The following is a 20,471-nucleotide window of genomic DNA, read 5'->3' as shown; positions in this document are numbered from 1 at the left end:
GGGAGGCTGCAATCCCATCTCTGCTTCCCGGGGCTTTTCCCTCCTTCCCTGAATGTGAAGACAATCAACAGGAGAGCATCTCTGCCTCTTGAGGACACCTGGGCCAGGAGACACCAGTGGAAGACCCTGGCTCCTCTAATTCCCCACTCAGCCCCTCTGTGGGTCTGTGGCGGCCTGTCTCCAGCGGGGACTGGATTTTGTGAAACATGGGGCACCATCCTGAGTTGCTGAACCCATCGAGGAGAGGGAGCTCATCCATCCCTCGGATCCACTGTAAGGTTGCAGTTGGTTGTTTACAAAACAAAAATGCTCAAATGTGTGATTAGTCTGAAGAAATCCTGTGTTTTTGTGTATTCACTCAGTTTGGGGGCTTTAGTCTCAGTCAAAGATCACCAGACTGGAAACTTTTCTGAATGCCACTATGAAAAGGGCACAAGAATTATCATCTTCATAGTGGCCCCACACAGCTTTCAAGCTCTGCTTCTTTGACCTCCCTTGCTAACCTGGGCATGAAAGCTCAGCAGACCTTGTTTGAACTAATCTTCTGCTCTGTTCCTCTCTTTCAGCAGCTGGGAGCAGAGATGGATAAGATACTGGAAGCCGTGGTGATGTCCTCATACCCCAACAATGTGAAACAAGGGCTTGTGAGGCGTGTCATTGAGGCAGCGAAGCAACCCATGGACAGTGAGCAATGCTGGTCCATGCTGGAGCTGTCTACCAAGCTTTATCTCACAGGGGACACAAAGTATAAAAGAGAGATCGGGAAAGAGGTTTTGGAGGTCTACGGCCACTACCACCCGGAGGAATTTGAGGAGTTCTTCAATGTCCGCTTCCTGCTGAGTCTTCTCCAGGAAGGCTATGGACCTCTGGGGAAGAGAAGCCATTATGTACTCGATTATATCCAATTAGGACTGCAGTTTGTCTTGGAAAGCCCATCAGCAAACAGCATCTTCAGCTTATTGAGGATTGAGGTGCTCCGGAAAGTCTGCGAGAGGCCCGGCCCCAAGCAGTGTGCGAAGATCAGCAAACTCTTGACCCAGCACCCTCAGTGCATTCCCACAGGCAAACATCAGGTCTTGTTTTGTCAGCAGCTGATCCGGTGCATCGGGCAGTTCCAATGTGTCTCCGAGGGGGAAGAGGACATCATGGAGTTTTTGGAGCAGGTGAACAAAGTGAGTGGTCTGCTGCAGAGGATCTGGAGGACTCAGACCTCAGCCATCCTGCCCTCTTTGAAGGAGCTGTTCACTATCATTTCTTCAACAGGTAATTAATAAAAAAAGAAAGGCTGAGAATGTAAATGTTGGCTCTGGTGAAGTAAAATTTTATTAGTTTGATGTCTTGCATGGTTCTCATCCACCCCAGAAATGCAACCGTAGCTGAAATATAATTAACAAGTGTCCCTAAAAGTTACCCAGGGGTTTAGGCTAGAAAAGCAACATCCCCTGAAACCATACAGAGGCTGTACACAGGAGCTGTCAGCTGGGTTGAAATATTTACAGCCCAAGTTTGTGTGTTCAGCACTTTCCAGCATCAGCTGGGCTTAATGGAAAGCACCTTGTCTGCAGCAGGTTAGAGTGGGACTTGAAAGCTTTTAGAAAGGTTTAGAAAAAGCTCTTATGGCTGACTCGATGGGACCCCACAGCCTGCTTCTTACCAGGAACTAAGGGTAAAGCTAAGGAGTTATTTCTCACCGACCTGGAGGTAGGAAGCCCTACTATTTCTCTGGAGGGTGGTTGTATCTTAAGATGGGACAGAAAATGTTTATCCAACTTCTAGGGCCTTTATGTTGTTGCAGAGGGTCTCAGGGGATTTTTGGAGATACCAGTGGCATGAAAAGCTGGAACTTGCCAGCGAGTGAGCTCCTGTTCCAGCTATTCCTAAACCCATGAGGAGATTTTTTAGTGCCCTCTGTAGGAAAGCCTCATCCTTTTTAAGATGCTCCAGGCAGGCAAACCTGCAGTTGCATCCCATTGCAATTATTTGCTGTACTTAGCATAAAGAGAGAGGTAACGGGCACAAACTTGAACATAGAAAGTTTCATCTAAACATGAGGAGGAACTTTTTTACTTTGAGGGTGGCAGAGCCCTGGAAGAGGCTGCCCAGAGAGGTGGTGGAGTCTCCATCTCTGGAGACATTCAAAACCCACCTGGACATGTTCCTGTGCAACCTGCTCTGGGTGGCCCTGCTTTGGCAGTGGGGTTGGACTAGATGATCTCCAGAGGTCCCTTCCGACCCCCTATCATCCTGTGATTCTGTAAGAGCACAGAGAGGAAATTTGGGACCCAGAGTTGGCCCAAGAATGTTGTGCTTTGGGCTGTGTATGGCTTTATGCAACAGCCCATCTACTACAACCCAACCTTGTTATGCACTACGCTGGGATTTGGGGAGTTGTCCTCCTAGAACAGCTAAGTGTGGACTCCATGTTGCTCATTTACACCAGCTGACTATCCGCTCATTCGCGTAGGCAGAAATGATTTGGCTTTTAGAGATGAGAAATGACCTCATGTGCCTGGTTTTCCTGGCAACTAACATCTTCATTGCTGGCGCTCATCCATGTCTTGCAGAGGAGCAGGAAGCGCCATCCAACGCCTTGGCCAGCGTGGTCCAATTTGTCCCTCTGGAGCTTATGGATGGCGTCATAAGAAACCTAACCAACGATGACAGCATCACCGATGTGCAAATGATGACAGCCATTGGCAGGTAGGAGAAGCTGCAGTAGTAACATCATTCTCAGTTTGGAGAAAACTGTGCACTCAGTTCCTCTGTGTGGTTTTATCACAACCAGTTTGGCTGGTGCTGTCTAGTGAGGAATGTGTGGGGAAATGGGGAATTTTTGGATCCTTCTTTCAAGCCCCGAGGGCCTAGAGAACTAGAATAAAGACTTTATTTATTTATTTATTATTATTATTGTTATTTTATTTGGTTGATAAGTAGTGTTATGGAATGCCCAACATAAGATCTCTTGAAGAGTTTTGATTTTTTTCCAGTAGCTGTTGAGGGCCTTTTCTTCACAAAAATCTCCTTTACAGAATTTCATGTTGATCCCTGTCTCCCTTCAGATGGACATCATCCTAATCACCAGTCACAGCTAAAAATCTTGGAGAGGGAGGTATGACCAACTGTTTCAATGATCCCATCTTGACCTTGTCAGATGAATGTGGTGCTGCTGGTCTGGATCTTGGTCCTGTACAACATTTATCTCTGCCCTCTGTGCAGGCAGAGTCAATGGAGACATCAAGGCATGATGAAGAGTAGGGGATGAAATACTACCTGATGTGTTAGACCTGGTCTTTGAAGAGCCAGTGCCCTCCTTGGTGTCACCAGATCTTCCTTGCACTCTTGTGTCCAAGTCCTACAGCTCTCCTGTGCTCCAGTCTCTTGCTCCACTCTTGCTTAGGAGCATAGAATCATAGAATCATAGAATCATAGAATGGTCTGAGCTGGAAGGGACCTCCAAAGGTCATCTGGTCCGACCTCCCCGCAGTCAGCAGGGACACCCCCAACTAGACGAGGTTGCCCAGGGCCTTGTCGAGCCTCACCTTGAATATCTCCAGGGAAGGGTCCTCAACCACCTCCCTGGGCAACCTGTTCCAGTGTTCCACCACCCTCATAGTAAACAACTTGTTCCTAATATCCAATCTAAATCTGCTCTTCTCCAGCATCTTCAACCCATGCTTGCCTTAGAGGTTTCCATTTAAATGGGTGATCTTCACATGCAGCAGCACACACATTTAACCCAAGGGAGCTGCTGTGACTTGATCTCACTGGAAATATCTCTTTTCCTCTTCTCATTACAGGATTTGTGTGTCCCCCAATAAGGTTACATGACAGAAACACACATTATTCCTGATGGGAACTTTATGTATGCAGAAAGGGTGTGCTGCTTTTTGACTTGCTGGGGAAGGTCATGGTTTTCCCGGAGTCCAGAGCAACCCAAAAGAAAGGATTAAGTTATCAGTTCAGTTCTTAACCCTCTTCTCCATCTTTTTCTCCTTCTGGCAACCTGCTTCTGCGAGCTCCAGGCGATAAATCCTCCGAGAGTGCCAGTGTCTAAATATAGAGGCTGCAAAATCAATTGCGTCATTCCTTAAAACATTCTTTGTCACGCAGGAGGATGAGTAAATGATTACTCAGAGTTAGCTAAACATTAAGCAGAGCCTGCAAAATGTAATTAAGATCACTTAGGAGAAATGCGGAAGTTTTGGCGGCGTGTTTATGGCAGACAAACGCCCCAGAAAACTGTACGACTGTTGGCTTTTCGGTGACTGTGTGCTCCACGCCTAGAAAAATCAAAGAAAAATGTACACATTGAGAGGATCTTTAAGCTTAATCTCGCTGACAAACCCGTGGCATGTAGGAGTCTCTTCCTCCAAAGTCTGGGTTTGGGAGTTAGTAGCAAGGGATTAAACTGGACATGGGGCAGAGCTTCTGATCAAGCCTTTAAAGAACAAATAGTGGTTTAAAAAAAAGCAAGCCTGGCACCTGCTGGTGTAAGTGTACACCACAATCTCTTTTAGAGAGTTTCTTCTAGAGTTTGTCTCTTTTCAGGTAAACTCTATTAATGTGCACCCGTGACTTCAAAAGTACTCACTGATTTGGTTGTTTAATTTTTTTTTCCCTGGAGTTGGATCTGTTTCAAAGGGCCCAGGTCCAGATGAAGAAGGCATCTGCCATCACACAGCAATGTAGACACTTGCTACCTCTGAAAATTAGGATCTGAGCCTTTAAAAGTTTAATGTACCAAGTCAATGGCTCCTTTGAAAAACCAGAGCCTTGGCTTCCAAAACATTTGTGGATCTTGCAATGCGGAAAGTGCAATGTGGATTTAAAATATCATTTCTTCCTGTAGCAATGCAGGCAGGCAGCAGGCAGGACTGTAACTTAGTCACTAATGCTGGTAAAAAATAGCTTAAAGGTCATTTTATGCCTGTGTAGAAGAGGATAGGGTGAAGAGGGACATGGACCTGTTGGAACGGGTCCAGCAGAGGGCCTCGAAGATGATCAGAGGGATGGAGCACCTCCCCTATGAAGACAGGCTGAGAGAGCTGGGGTTGTTCAGCCTGGAGAAGAGAAGGCTCCAGGGAGACCTCATAGCAGCCTTCCAATATCTGAAGGGAGCCTACAGGAGAGCCGGAGAGGGACTCTTTGTCAGGAAGTGTAGTGGCAGGACAAGGGGTAATGGTTTTAAATTGGCAGAGGGGAGATTTAAATTAGATATTAGGAGGAAATTCTTTCCTGTGAGGGTGGTGAGACACTGGAACAGGTTGCCCAGGGAAGTTGTGGCTGCCCCATCCCTGGAAGTGTTTAAGGCCAGGCTGGATGGAGCTTTGAGCAACCTGCTCTAGTGGGAGGTTTCCCTGCCCATGGCAGGGGGGTTGGAACTAGTTTATCTTTAAGGTCCCTTCCAACTCTAACCATTCTATGATTCTATGATTCTATGATTTAGATCTCTGGATCCATCTCCCTGCTTTATAGGCATTGACATTCCAGACCCCTTTCATGAATGTTCAACTACATTCCTCAAAGCAGGAAGGGCTTTTGCTCCCACTGCTTTCTTTTATAGCTGTTCCACCATTGGGTTGCTTTAATGGCTCAAATCTCTCTTCAAATAGCCAGCCTACATATATTTCTGTCCATCTTATAGTTCATTTGCTCTTATGCCAATATAAATAGCTCTTTCTCCTCCCTGGTTTTTATTCCTTCAATGCATGCAGGCAGAGCAGCCCCTTCCCATTTCTGTTTTCCCATGGCTGGGCTAAACAAGCCAGGTTATTTTAAGCTTTTAAGCCAGGTTATTTTCTTGCAGGAAAGGTTCTTCGTTTTCCCGACCATCTTAACAGGCTTTTTCAACACCTGCTCCCCCTTCAGTTTATTGGTCTTGGACATGGATGGTGAGGTTTGTGCACCATGTTCCAGGTGAAGTTCATCATTGCCTTAGACAACAGCTTGAGAGGTCATTGTTTTGCCATAGAAAACACCTTATCTTAGGCACCACTGCATGGTGCTGGTTTTTTCCATGGCTATTGTTACACTGAGAACTAATAGACACCCGGTGTCTGGCTGGTCATCTTCAAGCAGATGAGTTACCGTCATGTAGCAGCCATTTATTGTGCCTTGCATGTATCTTGAATCAATACATTTCCTCCCTGTTCTGCACCTCAAATCATCAGGGTCTTCCTCATGATACCTTGATCCTTCTCTTGTGTTAATGATGCCTTCCAGCTTTGCATCATCACAAATTTCACAGCCATGTTTAGGATGTTTGTGCTAACATCATCAAATCCTGAAGAACATTGCTTGTAACCTCCTTTTAGACAGCCAGTCAGATATGAGGGGAGGGGGAGGTTTAGATTAGATATTAGGAAGAATTACTTTACTGAGAGGGTGGTCAGGAACTGGAACAGCCTGCCCAGGGAGGTGGTGGAGTCACCAACCCTGGAGGTATTTAAGAAACATGTAGACATGATACTTCAGGGCATGCTCTAGTGCCCGAGATTGTTGGGTTGGGTGTTTTGTTTTGTGTTTGGTGTGTGTGTGTATGGTTGGACTCAATGATCTCAAAGGTCCCTTCCAACCATGAAGATTCTGTGATTCTGTGATGATCTACATCTGCACTTTGACTGGAAATTCATATATCCTGACAAACCTGACTTTGGCACATATGGTAACCCCCTGTGGCATGCAATCCCTTCTTCCCAGTTATCCCCTCGTTACCTGTCTCTGTTATAGGAACTGTCTTCCTATTCTTCCCACATAAAGCACCATGGCAAAGTTAATAGAGTCATTAAAACCCACCAGAGCTCAATTTTACATGGTGGAAATCACCTCCTTCTCTTGCTTGGAGTTCATGAGCACTTCATGTTTCGATTTCATATCAATTGTCGTTGCTCTTGTTTCCATTCTCAAATCTTTTGTCTGCCTCCTCTTTGTCACACTGATCAATTCTTTCCTCTTGCTGAAAACAGAGGCACAGAATGTATTTAATTTGGAAGTCACATTTAGAGGCCATATCACATCTTTAATCACCGTCACATCCTCTGTACACAGTGACTGCATGACTTTCCTTATTATTGATGCAAATGTCTGTGGAAGCTTTTCTGGTATTTGCTTAATTATCCATCATGGCTTGCCTTTTGGTATTTCTCAACATCCCAACATATTCTGCTCTTCGCGCTTTCTTTACTGGGTAGCCTTTTATTTTTCCAGTTCCTTGTACACTTCACTTATTCCCATTCTTTGCCTTGTGGTGATGAGTTATCTGTGTTCCCTTCATATCTTTTGCACAAGATACAAACTGATAAGCAAAAGGGACTGATAACTGGGCTGAGGTGGGAGCTTGAAGATCTAGGATATCTTCAAATCAAAGGTACTGAAATGGTTAGCAAAGTTTGACCCTTGGAGATCGCAAGACTTAGTTGCTTCCCATTTTTGTTTAGCATTAAACAGAAACATCCTGTCATCACTCACTCTGAGGTTATATTTTAATGAGTGACTTCTGTAAAGTACTTATTACTTGCAGAAACATGACAACAGTTTGGTTGAGTGGCTATAGAAGAAATTTGTTAGCTGTGACATTCAGGAATATCTGGCTTCTATTAGGGTTGCCCATATTTTTTTTAATGTGTTTTTGGAAATGAATGCTTCCCACACAGAGAATTTAAAGATCTGAATCTGAGTGGGTTTTCCTTACCAGTAACAATGCAGAGATCATACCAGTATCACTTGTTCTCTAACGGCGACAATGCAGAGACCTGGATCAGCACCTCGTGCAGATACAGATATCCATCACTACCCCTTTAGATCTGCCTTATGATTCTTTGAAAACAGAGGTTGTCCTTCTAGTGTCTCCTCTGGAAGATATATTAGACAACCCACAAAGTAGAGCTGTGGTATATAGAACACTATATTGCTGGTAAAACCTCGAACTCAAGTTGACCGAAGTTAGTGGAAGAAATCCCCACTTTCTTCTACGGACTTGGGTCAGGTCCTCTGATGAGCCACAGAGTGCCCGTGACATTGGGATAGTTCAACTTCAGGCTCTGCTGTGCTTTGAATAACATGTGAAATGCCTTATGAGGAGCCCATCTCTCACTTGGTCATCCCACCAACTCGACAGGAATTTGGAGGAGGCTTAACCCAGAGCAGAGCTTGGCTTTCAGGATATGTGCATTAAATTTACTTTAAGAGTTTGTATTTCTTTTCAGGATGATCGACTGGGTATCATGGCCCCTGGGAAAGAACATAGACAAGTGGATCATTGCTCTGCTGAAGGGTTTGGCTGCAGTGAAGAAGTTCAGCATCTTGATTGAAGTTACTCTTTCGAAAATTGAAAAGGTCAGTGGGCTCTTTTAAACACGAATGTGAACAACAGACTTCTCCTTGCACCAGAGTTATCTTCTTGCCTCTCCACCGAATGAGGATGAGATGTGAATTGAGATGTACAGAAAAGAGAAAAGGGGTTTTGAAGGGACCATTGTGCCCTCTGCACCCTCTGCAAATGCTACATTGCTGTGTTTGGGATGGTGGGCTGATGGCATTTTTGTGACTAGGAATGGTATTCTCCAGAACAACCTGAAGTTCTTCAGGTCATGGTTTGCAGAGGTACCGATGTCATAAAGGTTATGAAATAAAACAGGCCAAGGATTTTCAAGCCTACCAACCAGTTTTCTTCCCAAACTACGGAGTTCTTGTGCAACGTGCCTTTGGAAATGTGACACTCTCTCCTTCAGCTGGGCCTGGATCAGTGCTGCTTGGCAGGGGCAAAATACATACCAGTGAGCATGTTAACAGGCCACACAGTCACAGGTCAAGTTTAAAGCCTGTGCCCTGGCCTTAGTTCATTTACTAGTGTAGATAAAGCCACTACTGCCATTGCCATCACCCGTTTCAGCAGTGAGTACTTTCTGCTCTCTGAAGACCATGTGAGCAAGTGCTGATATTTGTTGACTCTTCAAAAACATTTTCCATGCTGTGGTCCTGCTGTTCCCTCCTTCGTAAGATGGGGGTAACACCTGGCTGAGCCTCCAGTGGAAATCACCACAGAAGTTATCAATACCATAATTATCGGTATTGGAACGTTATAAATAATTGCATTTGTGCCTGTGATCCCCTACATGCATTGAGCAGTGGGAGAGTAACCAAGCATCTCTGACTTTTCTTTATCTTTCCTTTAATTTTTAATGTGTAGGAAAGGAACACAGCCCTTAAAATAACATGCAATTCTTGGAAACGCTCAGAAGTATGTTCTGAAAGGTCTAGAGGGCATTTTCAAACTTATGCCATTTTCTGTAAAGTAGGATAAATATCGTTACTTAGCCTTTGAAAAAGGCCTTTGCTTTCTATCTCTTCACCTGAAAGGTTGGCGATAAAGTTCCAAATGTCACAATTAAACAGAAAAGGCACATTTTAGGAAGTCTAGCATTGCTCTGTGCTTGCACGGCCTCGTCCATCAGGAGGTAGGGAGACCCAGCGGTGTTAACAGAGCTTTGCACATCGCTGTGCCAGGCATTGCACGGGTTTGAAAGAGTAAGAATCACCCACACGGCACTTTTAGGGTGTCCTGAGTCCGTGCTCTGGATAGGAGATGACCCTGGAGGACTGGTTGTGGGTTGCCTGCTTTGACATCCCGTGTTGGGTAGGGACAGACCAGCAGCTGTGGTAGATCCCAGTGCCTCTCTTTCCTGCTGGCCCCTTCTCATGCGTGTTGTGGTGCCATCCCACCTTCTCATTTGCTTCTTTTCTCCCCCGCCAGGTCTTCTCCAAATTGCTGTACCCCATTGTGAGAGAGGGGGCTTTGTCCGTCCTACAGTACATGCTGTTGAGCTTCCAGCACTCCCATGAGGCATTTCACTTGGTAAGGCCACGTCTGGCGCTCAGATAAGGGCATCACCCTGACTGTAACCATGCCATGGGGCAACATGGGTGGGAGGGAGCCTAAGGTGCTGAGACATTGGGGAATATTTCCTTCATCTGCTTGATTTCACCAAGTGATGTAAACCCAACTCTGTCCGCCCACTTGCAGACTGTCCTGGCCGCTGCTCACCCTCTCCTGCAGCCCCAACACCTTTTGGGGCACCACGGAGCTGATGCTGAGATGCAGAGGCAAGTCTTGAGCCTAAAAGGTGTTGGTTGCCACAGACGGAGCAGCCACCCTACATCAGAGAGCGAGGTGCAGAGGAGAAGTGAGGCTTTGCTTTCTCCTCTGATGGTTCCTCCCATTCCTCGTGAGGATTATCAGCTGGATGGCTCATCTCAGGGGATAAATCAGTGTAAAGCTGGTTTGGGGCCTGGCCCTTCTGGATTTGAAATGAGTGCAATGTGTGCATGCTCCTCTTTATTTCTGCAGTACTCTACCAGCTGGAGGAGTGGTCTCTATGGGCGAGTGCATCCCCGTGGTCCTCTTGCAACTTCAAAGTCCATCAGCCAAGGGTGCAGTTAAATATATTGGATGGCCTGTCAAACCACACTGAGGGTCTCATCTGCAGTGGCTGTATTGCTCTTGCAATCGTTTTAACCTGGTATTTGCCAGCCCTGCAGGTGGAAGAGGAGTTTCCCCTCCTCCTTGCTCTTGCTCTTAGACCACTCGCATCTCCCAGCCGCTCTCCCCTGTGCTGAGCCATTTGTACAGCCATGTGCTGAACCGTGTTGTGAAAGGAGCCCAGGTGAAACCTAACCTAGCAGAAAATCATGATGGTCGGTATTGACCAGCTTGGTCTGGGTCAACCAAGGGCAACAAAGCTGGTGAGGAGTCTGGAGCACAAGTCTTGTGAGGAGCGGCTGAGGGAGCTGGGGGTGTTCAGCCTGGAGAAAAGGAGGCTGAGGGGGGACCTTCTCGCTCTCTACAACTCCCTGAAAGGAGGTTGTAGCGAGGTGGGGGTTGATCTCTTCTCCCAAGCAACAGGCGATAGGACAAGAGGAAATGGCCTCAAGTTGTGCCAGGGGAAGTTTAGGATGGATATTAGGAAAAAATTCTTCATGGAAAGGGTTGTCAAGCCTTGGACCAGGCTGCCCAGGGAAGCGTTGGAATCACCATCCCTGGAGGTATTTAAATGCCAGGCAGACGTGGTGCTGAGGGACATGGGTTAGTGGTGGTTTTGTCAGTGTTGGGTTGATGGTTGGACTGGATGATCTGAAAGGTCCCTTCCAACATAGACAATTCTATGATTCTATTGCATTTTCCTGGAGAAGGAAAAGGGAGGAGGTGGAGGGGTGACCTGGGGCGGGAAGATGAGCAGGGCTACGCTGAGCCAGGCTGGCTTTGGATGTAGTTTCAGGGTCAGGTTTAGAAGATAGGGCCCCATATTTGTTCCCACCCTTTCAGCTGAGGTGTTGTAGATGTTGCCACTCTGGCTTTGGGATGCGTTAGGTGAAACCTTTGCATTGAGAGCATCTCGGAAGGCTCTGGCAGTGGAGGACAGGTAACATATTCTTAAACAGCCCTTGCTGTTTCCTAAGCAGGTGCCTGACTGTCCCTTGGACTCAGTGGGCCCCATCCCACATGTGACTTCAAATTGTCACCAATATGTGGCACCCATTACCATTTCTTGGAGTGATGGGGCACCTTCCCAAGGTGCACAGCATCAGACTTGAAGACTGAATCGGAGCACTTCTGCTTCATGGATTCTCCACTGTTAAAGGCAAAAAACCACTTTTAGCAGTATCTGATTCTCCCCTTTGCTTTTCCACAGTGATATTTTATATTTTATTTTGCTGTTGACACTAAAGCTCAGCTCTGCTTCTTGTCGGTGTTGCCACTGGAATGCTGTAATTAAAAAGCAGAGTTGAAGGCAAAAGCATGCTTGCAATGGTTGAACCGATGAAAGAAGTAATGGAAAATTACTCCTATTAATATCTCATTTTATACTTTTTTTTTTCATTAAAGCCCTTACATTTGGCTTTTCACCTAAAATTCACAGAATAAACAGATAAGGCTGGAAAAAAGTAAAGCTAGCCAACATTTTCAACTGATGTTTTTTTCATTTCTCAGCTGGGGACACTTTAAATGAGCCTGAATTTCTTGAGAAACTCTCTGGTTTCTAAAAATAGGGTCATTCCAATGGATTGTCTTTAGTTGGGCGTCCAAAATTTGAAACACTCCAAAAGCTGTCAGTTGCTCTTGGCTCTAAGTTTCCATCTGCAGCCCAGCAAGCACAGATTTCCTCCCCTATTTTAAAATAAAAACAAGGCACAAACCTGTCTTGCTGCTTATCTTTTTGTGTTTGCCCTGGCTCTTTGGAAGGGTTTGGAGAATTGTTCCCATCACAGCTTGGCAAAATAGCGGTTTATAAAATGATACTGCGATTCATTTGCTTCCCCAACAAAACTTTTCTGATGGAAAGGAAATAGTTAAAATCACCAACATTTTGAGGAGAAAGAAAAACAGAGAGAGAAAGAAGATAGGGAGATGAAGGGAGGAAAGGAGGAGTGGGAAATGGCCAGGCTGGAGATCCTGAGATTTTTACTCCTGGGTTGTTCTGGGGTAAAAATCACATAAACTATAAATATGAAAAAGGTTGCGTAAGTGCCCAGGGTCACTTTAGCACATCTGCAGGGTTGGGAATAGGTTATTAATTCTCTGTGCAGCTGCGGGGTCAGCAGAGGGTGCCCGTGAGCAAGATATCAGTGGTGTTTGTGTCTGCTTGTTCATTTTTAAATTTTCTAGATGAAAGCAAAATAACGAATGTCCTGTTTACGTGCCTGTCGCCACCCACCCGAACATACCAGTTCCAGTTTAGGTTATACAGCATAAAATAAAATATAGCCCACCGGACAACACTTCTTGTAGGCTGATTTGTCTGTCCTGTAGGTTTGAATCCCTGCAATTGGCACTCAGCATATATTGCTCCTCTCCACCATGGCTGTGTGTTTCAGTAGAGTTTGATCTGCACAAAGAAGATGTGGACTACAAAGATGATGAGGGGCCTGGAGCATCTCTCTTATGCGGAAAGGCTGAGGGACTTGGGTCTTTTTAGTCTGGAGAAAAGAAGACTGAGGGGGGATCTGATCAACACTTATAAATACTTAAAGGGTGGATGTCAAGAGGATGGGGCCAGTCTTTTTTCAGTGGTGCCCAGGGATAGGACAAGATGTAACGGGAAAAAACTTGAACATAGGAAGTTCCATCTAAACATGAGGAGGAACTTCTTTCCTTTGAGGTTGGCAGAGCCCTGGAACAGGCTGCCCAGGGAGGTGGTGGAGTCTCCTTCTCTGGAGACATTCAAAACCCGCCTGGACATGTTCCTGTGCAACCTGCTCTGGGTGGCCCTGCTTTGGCAGTGGGGTTGGACTAGATGATCTCCAGAGGTCTCTTCCAACCCCATATCAGTGGCAGCACAAACATGCTGTGTGAAGGCCTCTGAGGTCTATAGCATTTGCACTCAATAGAAGAGCTGCTGTTGAGTTCATAGGGTGAAGGATGAAGTCCAGAATGGGACTGAAGTCAACTCCTATTGACTGTCCTTTCTGCCTGGGTGTGAACTTCATTCTCCTGTGTGTGTGTTAAAGCTCCGCGAGTAATTTGGAGACATTTTTGATGCAGTGTATTTTCCTTTCCCAGCTGCTCCCTCACATCCCCAGGCTGGTGGCCTCTCTGAAGAAGGAGGACTCCAACTCTGCTGCTAGCTCCCTGGAGCAGCTAGCTGAGCTCATCCACTGCATGTTCTTCCGCTTCTCAGGATTTCCAGATCTCTACGAACCAGTCCTAGAAGCAGTTAAAGTAAGACACGTACTTCTTGAACGTTTTTCTGTTTTCCATGTGGAAATGGCATCTTAGTTTGCAGCCTAGTGCAGAGGGGCTGTCCTACTGGTAGAGGTGTCCTAACCTCAACACCTCAAATTGGGATAGAAGAAAGGGTTTAAAATTCCAAGTTTGAACCCCAGGTAGACAAGTTGAGGGAAGATATTTCTCTTCTCAAGGCCAGGTTGGATGGAGGTTTGAGCAACTTGGTCTAGCGGGAGGCATCCCTGCCCATGGCAGGGAGTTGGTACTAGATGATCTTTAAGGTCCCTTCCAACCCAAACCATTCTATGATTCTTTGATTCTTATGGTGGGCCTGCAGAAGTCCTGATCATGCCTATGGTTTTTAGCTATAACTTTAAACTTGAATGCCTCTAAAAGACTAATACTAGCAGCTAAACACCTTCCTTGCATGGATGGATCTTCATGTAAAGAGCAGGGGAAATGAGTTGCATGAGCACCTCTAGCAGAGGAGTTTTGCAGTTGACAGTTACTAATTCTTCACGTGGAAAGAGAACAATTCGTAACACATATCTCTCTTTCCAAGGCTCTTCCTATTCCAAATGAAGACCGGATTAAACATCTCTTGGGGCAAAATGCTTGGACCTCCCAGAAGAACGAGCTGGCCTGCTTCTACCCACGCCTGGCGTCCAAATCGGAGACGGGAAAGATCGGGTTAATTAACTTGGGAAACACCTGCTACATGAACAGCATCATACAGTCTCTTTTCATGGCTTCGGAGTGAGTTTTCGCTCCCTTGCTCCCACTGAAGACTGCTCCGGGGGTTGCTCATCGCAGCGGCATTGCACATCCTGCCCCAATTTTTCCATCTTACGGTTTGCATCTCTGCTTTTCTTTTGCAGCTTTCGGCATTCGGTGTTGAATTTAACCGAGGGCAACTCCCAGCCCCTGATGACAAAGCTCCAGTGGCTCTTTGCGTTTTTGGAGCACAGTCAGGTAATTATTTCATGTTCTAGTTATTTGTTTGGACTGTCGGCTGCGGAAAGGCTCGTCTCCAAGTTGCTTCCTGCCAACTCCAACGTGCTGATAAGGAGCTGTGGATCTTGGTGGGTTTTCATAACGGGACGAATTTTGTTTATACGAAAGAGGCTAATTTTGGGGGTGGAGGAGGCAAGCTCTTATCCCCCATGAAAGCGAGCTGTGTTCACACTGGGCTGTCTGTCTTCAGCCTGTGGCCTTCCTGGGTTGGACTGATGTAATAACTAGCAGTTTTGACAATGAAATCCATGCGGTAATAGTTTACATATGTGGCCAGCTGAAAAGCCTGTTGGTATAAAGCAGAGGTTTTTGTTTCTTGTTGTACAGCGAGGAAGAAGACTGGAGCAGCTCCCTTGTCCCCTTCACAGCAAAGCACAGGCAATTGGTGAAAATTGCCTTAAAAGTGGTTTTGTTAAAAAAAAAACCAAAACCAAACACAACCCCCGCTCTTTACATTCCAAATCCTCTGTATTTGAGGGAAAGTAAAAAACAACCCAGCCATTAAATACCCTTAAACAAATTAATTATGAACGCTTTCTTCACAAAGCTGAAATTTAACGAGTGACTCCTAGAGATACAGATAAGTCATATCTATCTCCTCTCTTGAAAATATATCTTTCTGTCCCTAGAAAGACATGGTTTTGAAAATCCGGTGAATTTTCCCTCGCTGTAAAACCAGTCATCTGCACTTCTCTGTTTTCCAAGCCTTGATTGATAGAGATGGCTTGTTGGATTGTGGTACTATGCCATTATAGATGCCTTTGGGGGGAAAAACATAGACAACCTGTTAGATTTAATGTTTGGTCGTAGAGAAACCTAGTTTTTGATGGCAGGTTGGAGTGTCTGTGATCTCTGATGAGCAAACACAGAAGCTTGTTGTATAGTTTATGTTTAATAGTTTTCTGCTAATTTCCTAATAACTTTCTAGTTATTTTTCTTCTTTGGGCTGTTCTTAAATTCACTTCTTTGCCAAAGATGAGTCTTGTTCCATGTTAATTAGACAGCAGCTTCTTAATGGCAGTGATTACATTATCTGGTAATGCAGATTACCTGCCTGCAGTGATCAGAACGGTGGCTGGAAGTTTAGTGGATATTTTGCTTTGGTTTTTTTGTTTTGGTTTTTTTTTTTTTTTATGAAAGGATTTGGTGAAAGAGATCCTCATCAAATTAAATAGAGCCTCAAATTAAATTCAGGTTGAATTAAGTAGAAGTCCCTGTGTCAGGCCAATAAATGATTTTACAATTGAAGGAAGAAATAAACACGTGGGTATTTTATAGAAGTATATTGGGGAGGGAGTCTTTATCAGGGATTAAAGCGATAGAACAAGGGGGAACGGTTTTAAACTGAAAGAGGGGAGATTTAGATGAGATCTCAGGAAGAAATTCTTTCCTGTGAGGGTGGTGAGACACTGGCCCAGGTTGCCCAGAGAAGCTGTGGATGCCCCATCCCTGGAGGCGTTCAAGGCCAGGCTGGACAAGGCTTTGAGCAACCTGGTCTAGTGGGAAGTGTCCCTGCCCATGGCAGGGGGTTGGAACTAGTTGATCTTTAAGGTCCCTTCCAACCTGAACCGTTCTATGATTCTATATGTAAACAGTGGCTGGAATTCATCCTTACAGTCCTGGCTTTCAGCAAACCAAGAAAGTCTTCCCATGCACTGGGATTAGCCCTTGTAGGGGAAAAAACGGGGACCTTATCAGGCACCTGGGTGCACCCTACTCCCAGTGAAGCAGCCAGAAAAACCCTCCTCTCCCCTCTCCATCCCTCCGTGTGAAGTGAGAAGCAAAACCCTAGGATTAAATGTGCTTCTCCTTCTTCTGTGTTGCTGCTAGCGACCTGCCATCTCACCTGAGAGTTTCCTCTCTGCCTCCTGGCCGCCCTGGTTCACTCCCGGCGCTCAGCAGGACTGCTCCGAGTATCTCAAGTACTTGCTGGACCGGTACGTGGCAAGCAGCGTGATTTCAGAGCCTGGTAACAACAGCATCCCTAGACCTGATGTAACGTTTAACGTTGACCCACATGCAAATGGGGCAAGCGGCTGAGACGTGGAGAAGTTGAGAGGGTGGAGGTTTGGGGTGAAAGATGGTGGGACCAGTCCAGAGCTCCTTGATAAAACCCTGTTTGGGCGGGCTTGGGTGTAAGGTCAGAACTTAGTTCAGCTGGAAAATTTCTGCCTTTGCTCTGAAGGCAAGGGGAATTGCACCAAAGTCAGAGCTTTACCTGACAAGTCACTCAACCTCCTCTAAAATTGGTTTTGCTTTTCTCTTACCTAGAAATCCTGAATCTCTGGTGTCTCAGTGATCGCCCCCAGAAGTGGGGGGATCAATGGCACCTCAGGTTCCCAAATCCATCCCACATCCCTCCCTCAGCATTGCACATTGCACCAGACCTCTCTGCATTGGAGGGTTAACCCAGACTAACCCTTTCAAGTGACAAACAGAAACCCTACTTTAGAAACTACCTCTTGGTGTTGCATTGATGGATAATGCAGCTTTTTTTTTTTCCCTGTCAAAGATTGCACGAAGAAGAAAAAACCGGAAAAAGGATCTACCAGAAACTCAAGGAATCCAGCTTGATGTCTCAGGCGGTGGAGCACCATTACTTAAACAAGACATTGATTGAGAAGATGTTTGGGGGTAAAATGATGACAAAGATCCGCTGCTTGAAGTGTCTGAATGTCTCCTCCCGAGAAGAAGCCTTCACAGACCTGTCGCTGGCTTTCCCCCCACCAGACAGGAATGTGCGTGGGAGCACATCTGTTTTACCAGTGGAAGAAATCGGCCCACAGCTTATTGAACCTCCTGAAAACCCAAGCCACCTAACGGGGTCTCCCTGGATCCAGAGGAAACCCCGTGTGACCGGAGAACCTGCAGCCCCACCGATGCTGGTGGAAACACTGGGTTTCCAGGAACCTGGAGAACAGGCAAATCCCTTAAGCAGTGATGCTGTTGGCGTGGATGCGGCCAAAGACCCTCTGTCAGCTTCTGGGGGGCAGGCGTGTGCTCCCAAGGACTCTAGATCCGTCCTGGATTTAATTAACTATTTTCTATCCCCAGAGAGACTGACAGCAGAGAATAAATACCACTGTGAGAAATGTGCTTCCTTGCAGGATGCCGAGAAGGTGGCGGAGCTGACAGAGGGTCCACACTACCTCATCCTCACACTGCTGCGGTTCTCCTTCGACCCACGGACTATGAAGAGGAAGAAGATCTTGGACAATGTCTCCATCCCTGTGGTGCTCAAGCTTCCCGTCCTTGTTGCCCCAGAGGAAACTGAAGATGTTTGCCGCCGTGGGGAGGACAGGGCTGGTCCAGAAAGTGGCTTCATGTCTGTGGTGTATGACCTCTGCAGTGTGGTGGTGCATTCGGGCATCTCCTCCGAGAGCGGCCACTACTACTGTTACTCCAGAGAGTGCACTGACACTGTCCCCCATGGGCCGCCCCGGGATGGGACACCGAAACCGGCTCCTGACAAGCAGCTGGACTTTGAAATCCAGTGGTACCTCTTCAATGACACCAGGGTTTCCTTCTCCTCCTTCGAATCGGTCAGCAACGTCACCTCTTTCTTCCCCAAGGACACTGCCTACGTCCTCTTCTACAGGCAGCGGCCGGGCAGGCAGAGCTGCTCACTGCATGAGGCTCTGGCTGAGGCCGGCCGCCTGCACGGCGAACCCTCCCTCCATAAGGACTTGATGGAAGCCATTTCCAAAGATAACATCCTCTACTTGCAGGTAACTCCCGCCGCCGTGCACAGCAGGGTGCAATCCTGCAGCCGCCCGGCTCATGGGCCACGTTCCCACCCATCCGGGCAGCAGCAGGGTCGTGTCCTTTGAATATATCCATGTGTGCAGATACCCACCCGCTGCCTGAAGCCAAATCCCTTTTCCTTTTCAGCATTCAGATATAAATGGGTTGCAATTTCATGATGGAATTGGGTGTCGAGTTTGGTGCAAGACACCTTGGGGTTGAGTTGCTGTTGCCCACCCCAGGCAGCTCTGCCTGAAATTTTCTCCTAAGTGCCTGGGAAAGATGGGCGAGCTGGGAATACAAACTAGAGCAGATTTCATTCAACCTGTGGGGGAGTTCAATGCTTTCCAAAGAGCAATGTCCTGTAGGACATGAGCAGCGCCTGGGGGGAATTTATGGGGTCCCTCCTCTCCCAGAGGTGGCATCGAAGGGCTACTTTTTGATGGCTGGAGAGATGCAATGCTTTGCTGCATCCCTCCCGCCGAGCTCTAGGGATCCTTCTCACCTTGATTTAATTTGGAGAAGGCTCCCAGGGGCAACCAAACACGCTCCCGGCTCCTTGGGGAAGGAGGGAGCATCCCCCCACCCAGGTCATTTAGTCAGATATCCTTGTAATATTTCTCCCCGCTTCCCTCTCCCAGGAGCAGGAAAAAGAAGCGAGGAACAGAGCCGCCTACATTTCTGCCTTGCCAAAATCCCCGCTGTGGTGGAGAGACTTTGACAGGGACAAGGACGATGACAACTCGTCGGGGGGCTGCAGCCCGGCAGCAGGTGGGGGCGGATCGGGCTCCTTTCACGGACTCGTCTTCTAGCCAACGGCTTAAATGAGATAGTTGGTCCACAGGGCCAACCCGAAGTCGGAGGCTCCTCTTCCTCACCCTGATGACAACGAGCATCTTGGAGGAGGATTTGGGGAACATTTCAATGGAAAAGGACTCAGGGGCTGATTGGGAGGCGCCTGGAGGGTCCCACCGCTTCCTATGCACTTGGTCTTCACGCCTTAATGTAACTAAGCTAACGCGGAGATGAGCAGATGCCGACAGCTCGGAGAAGTGCCCTTTTGCTTCAGTGTAGCCGTGTCTTGCCTGCTGTGAGCCATACCACCAGCCTGGGGAGGGGACAGGGAGAGGGACGGGGATGAAGAGGGACCCAGCAGGGCCCCAGGGGTGTTGATGTCCCACGCACATCCTGTTTGCAGCTCTTCCCGTGGCGCTGAGTCGGTTTTGGGGGACCTCTGTTTGGTTGTTGGGGTTTTTTTAGTGTGGTTTTGAGAACCCACCTTGCCACACCTCTAAAAGTAGAAAAAGGCTGAAAAATGCCAAGCAGTCACTGTGGCAACACTGATCTGGGGGGTGGTGAGCTTGTAAGCCTGCTCGGTCACAGCGAGCAGTGACAGGTCAACCAGAGGGAGTTTATTGCAAAGCACCTAAAAGAGACCTAGGGGCACAGAACCCTCCAGCCAAGAGACACTGACCTGGTCCAGTTGGAGTTTTTGGGGCTCCAGCAGAACCCTGTTGTGTTACTGGTGACCTCTGGATGCTGCTAGTGTACACGGCAGGCCCAGACACACGGCTGTTTTCCCAGACATATCTTTAGGACTTGGTTTGCCTCCTTCTGCTGCTGTCATCTCATGGCTTTCTGGGCTGGATCTGCCCTTTCATACTTGGGCTTTCCTTTGGGGTACCTTGAACTGAGCAGCAAATGACAGAGCTCCCTGAAACCCACTAGCTTTTTTTTTTTTTTAAATGCTGATTTGCAAGGAGAGTAACCCAACCAGTTATACTATATCTACCCAGTAAAAATACATACTATGTAAACCAATGTATTATATCAATCTGTAATGGGACAGGGGCTGATTTTGGTGGCAGGAGGTCAACCTGGGCAGTGCGTCTACGGAACCACAGCTCCCTCACATGTCCCTCCCCAGCTGTTGTCCCTACCTGCTCCTCCCTCGCGCCTGTAGTAGAGATTTCTCTAGCTCAAGTGGCAGAGA

General features: G+C 47.0%; 1 protein-coding gene across 1 annotated transcript; it reads left to right on the top strand.

Moving 5' to 3' along the window:
• The first annotated feature begins 581 nt into the window (after positions 1-581).
• On the top strand, positions 582-19,290 carry USP35 (ubiquitin specific peptidase 35). The gene is made up of 10 exons (XM_074152383.1): positions 582-1,263; positions 2,565-2,700; positions 8,205-8,334; positions 9,752-9,853; positions 13,556-13,714; positions 14,283-14,476; positions 14,599-14,692; positions 16,565-16,671; positions 17,247-18,462; positions 19,120-19,290. Exons 1-10 carry the CDS (start codon positions 582-584, stop codon positions 19,288-19,290), a joined length of 2,991 nt encoding a protein of 996 aa, XP_074008484.1.
• The last annotated feature ends 1,181 nt before the right edge of the window (positions 19,291-20,471 follow it).

The sequence above is a fragment of the Numenius arquata genome, chromosome 1 (assembly GCF_964106895.1).
Source record: "Numenius arquata chromosome 1, bNumArq3.hap1.1, whole genome shotgun sequence".
NCBI classification, from domain to species: domain Eukaryota; kingdom Metazoa; phylum Chordata; class Aves; order Charadriiformes; family Scolopacidae; genus Numenius; species Numenius arquata.
This window is presented reverse-complemented; position numbering and strand designations above follow the sequence as displayed.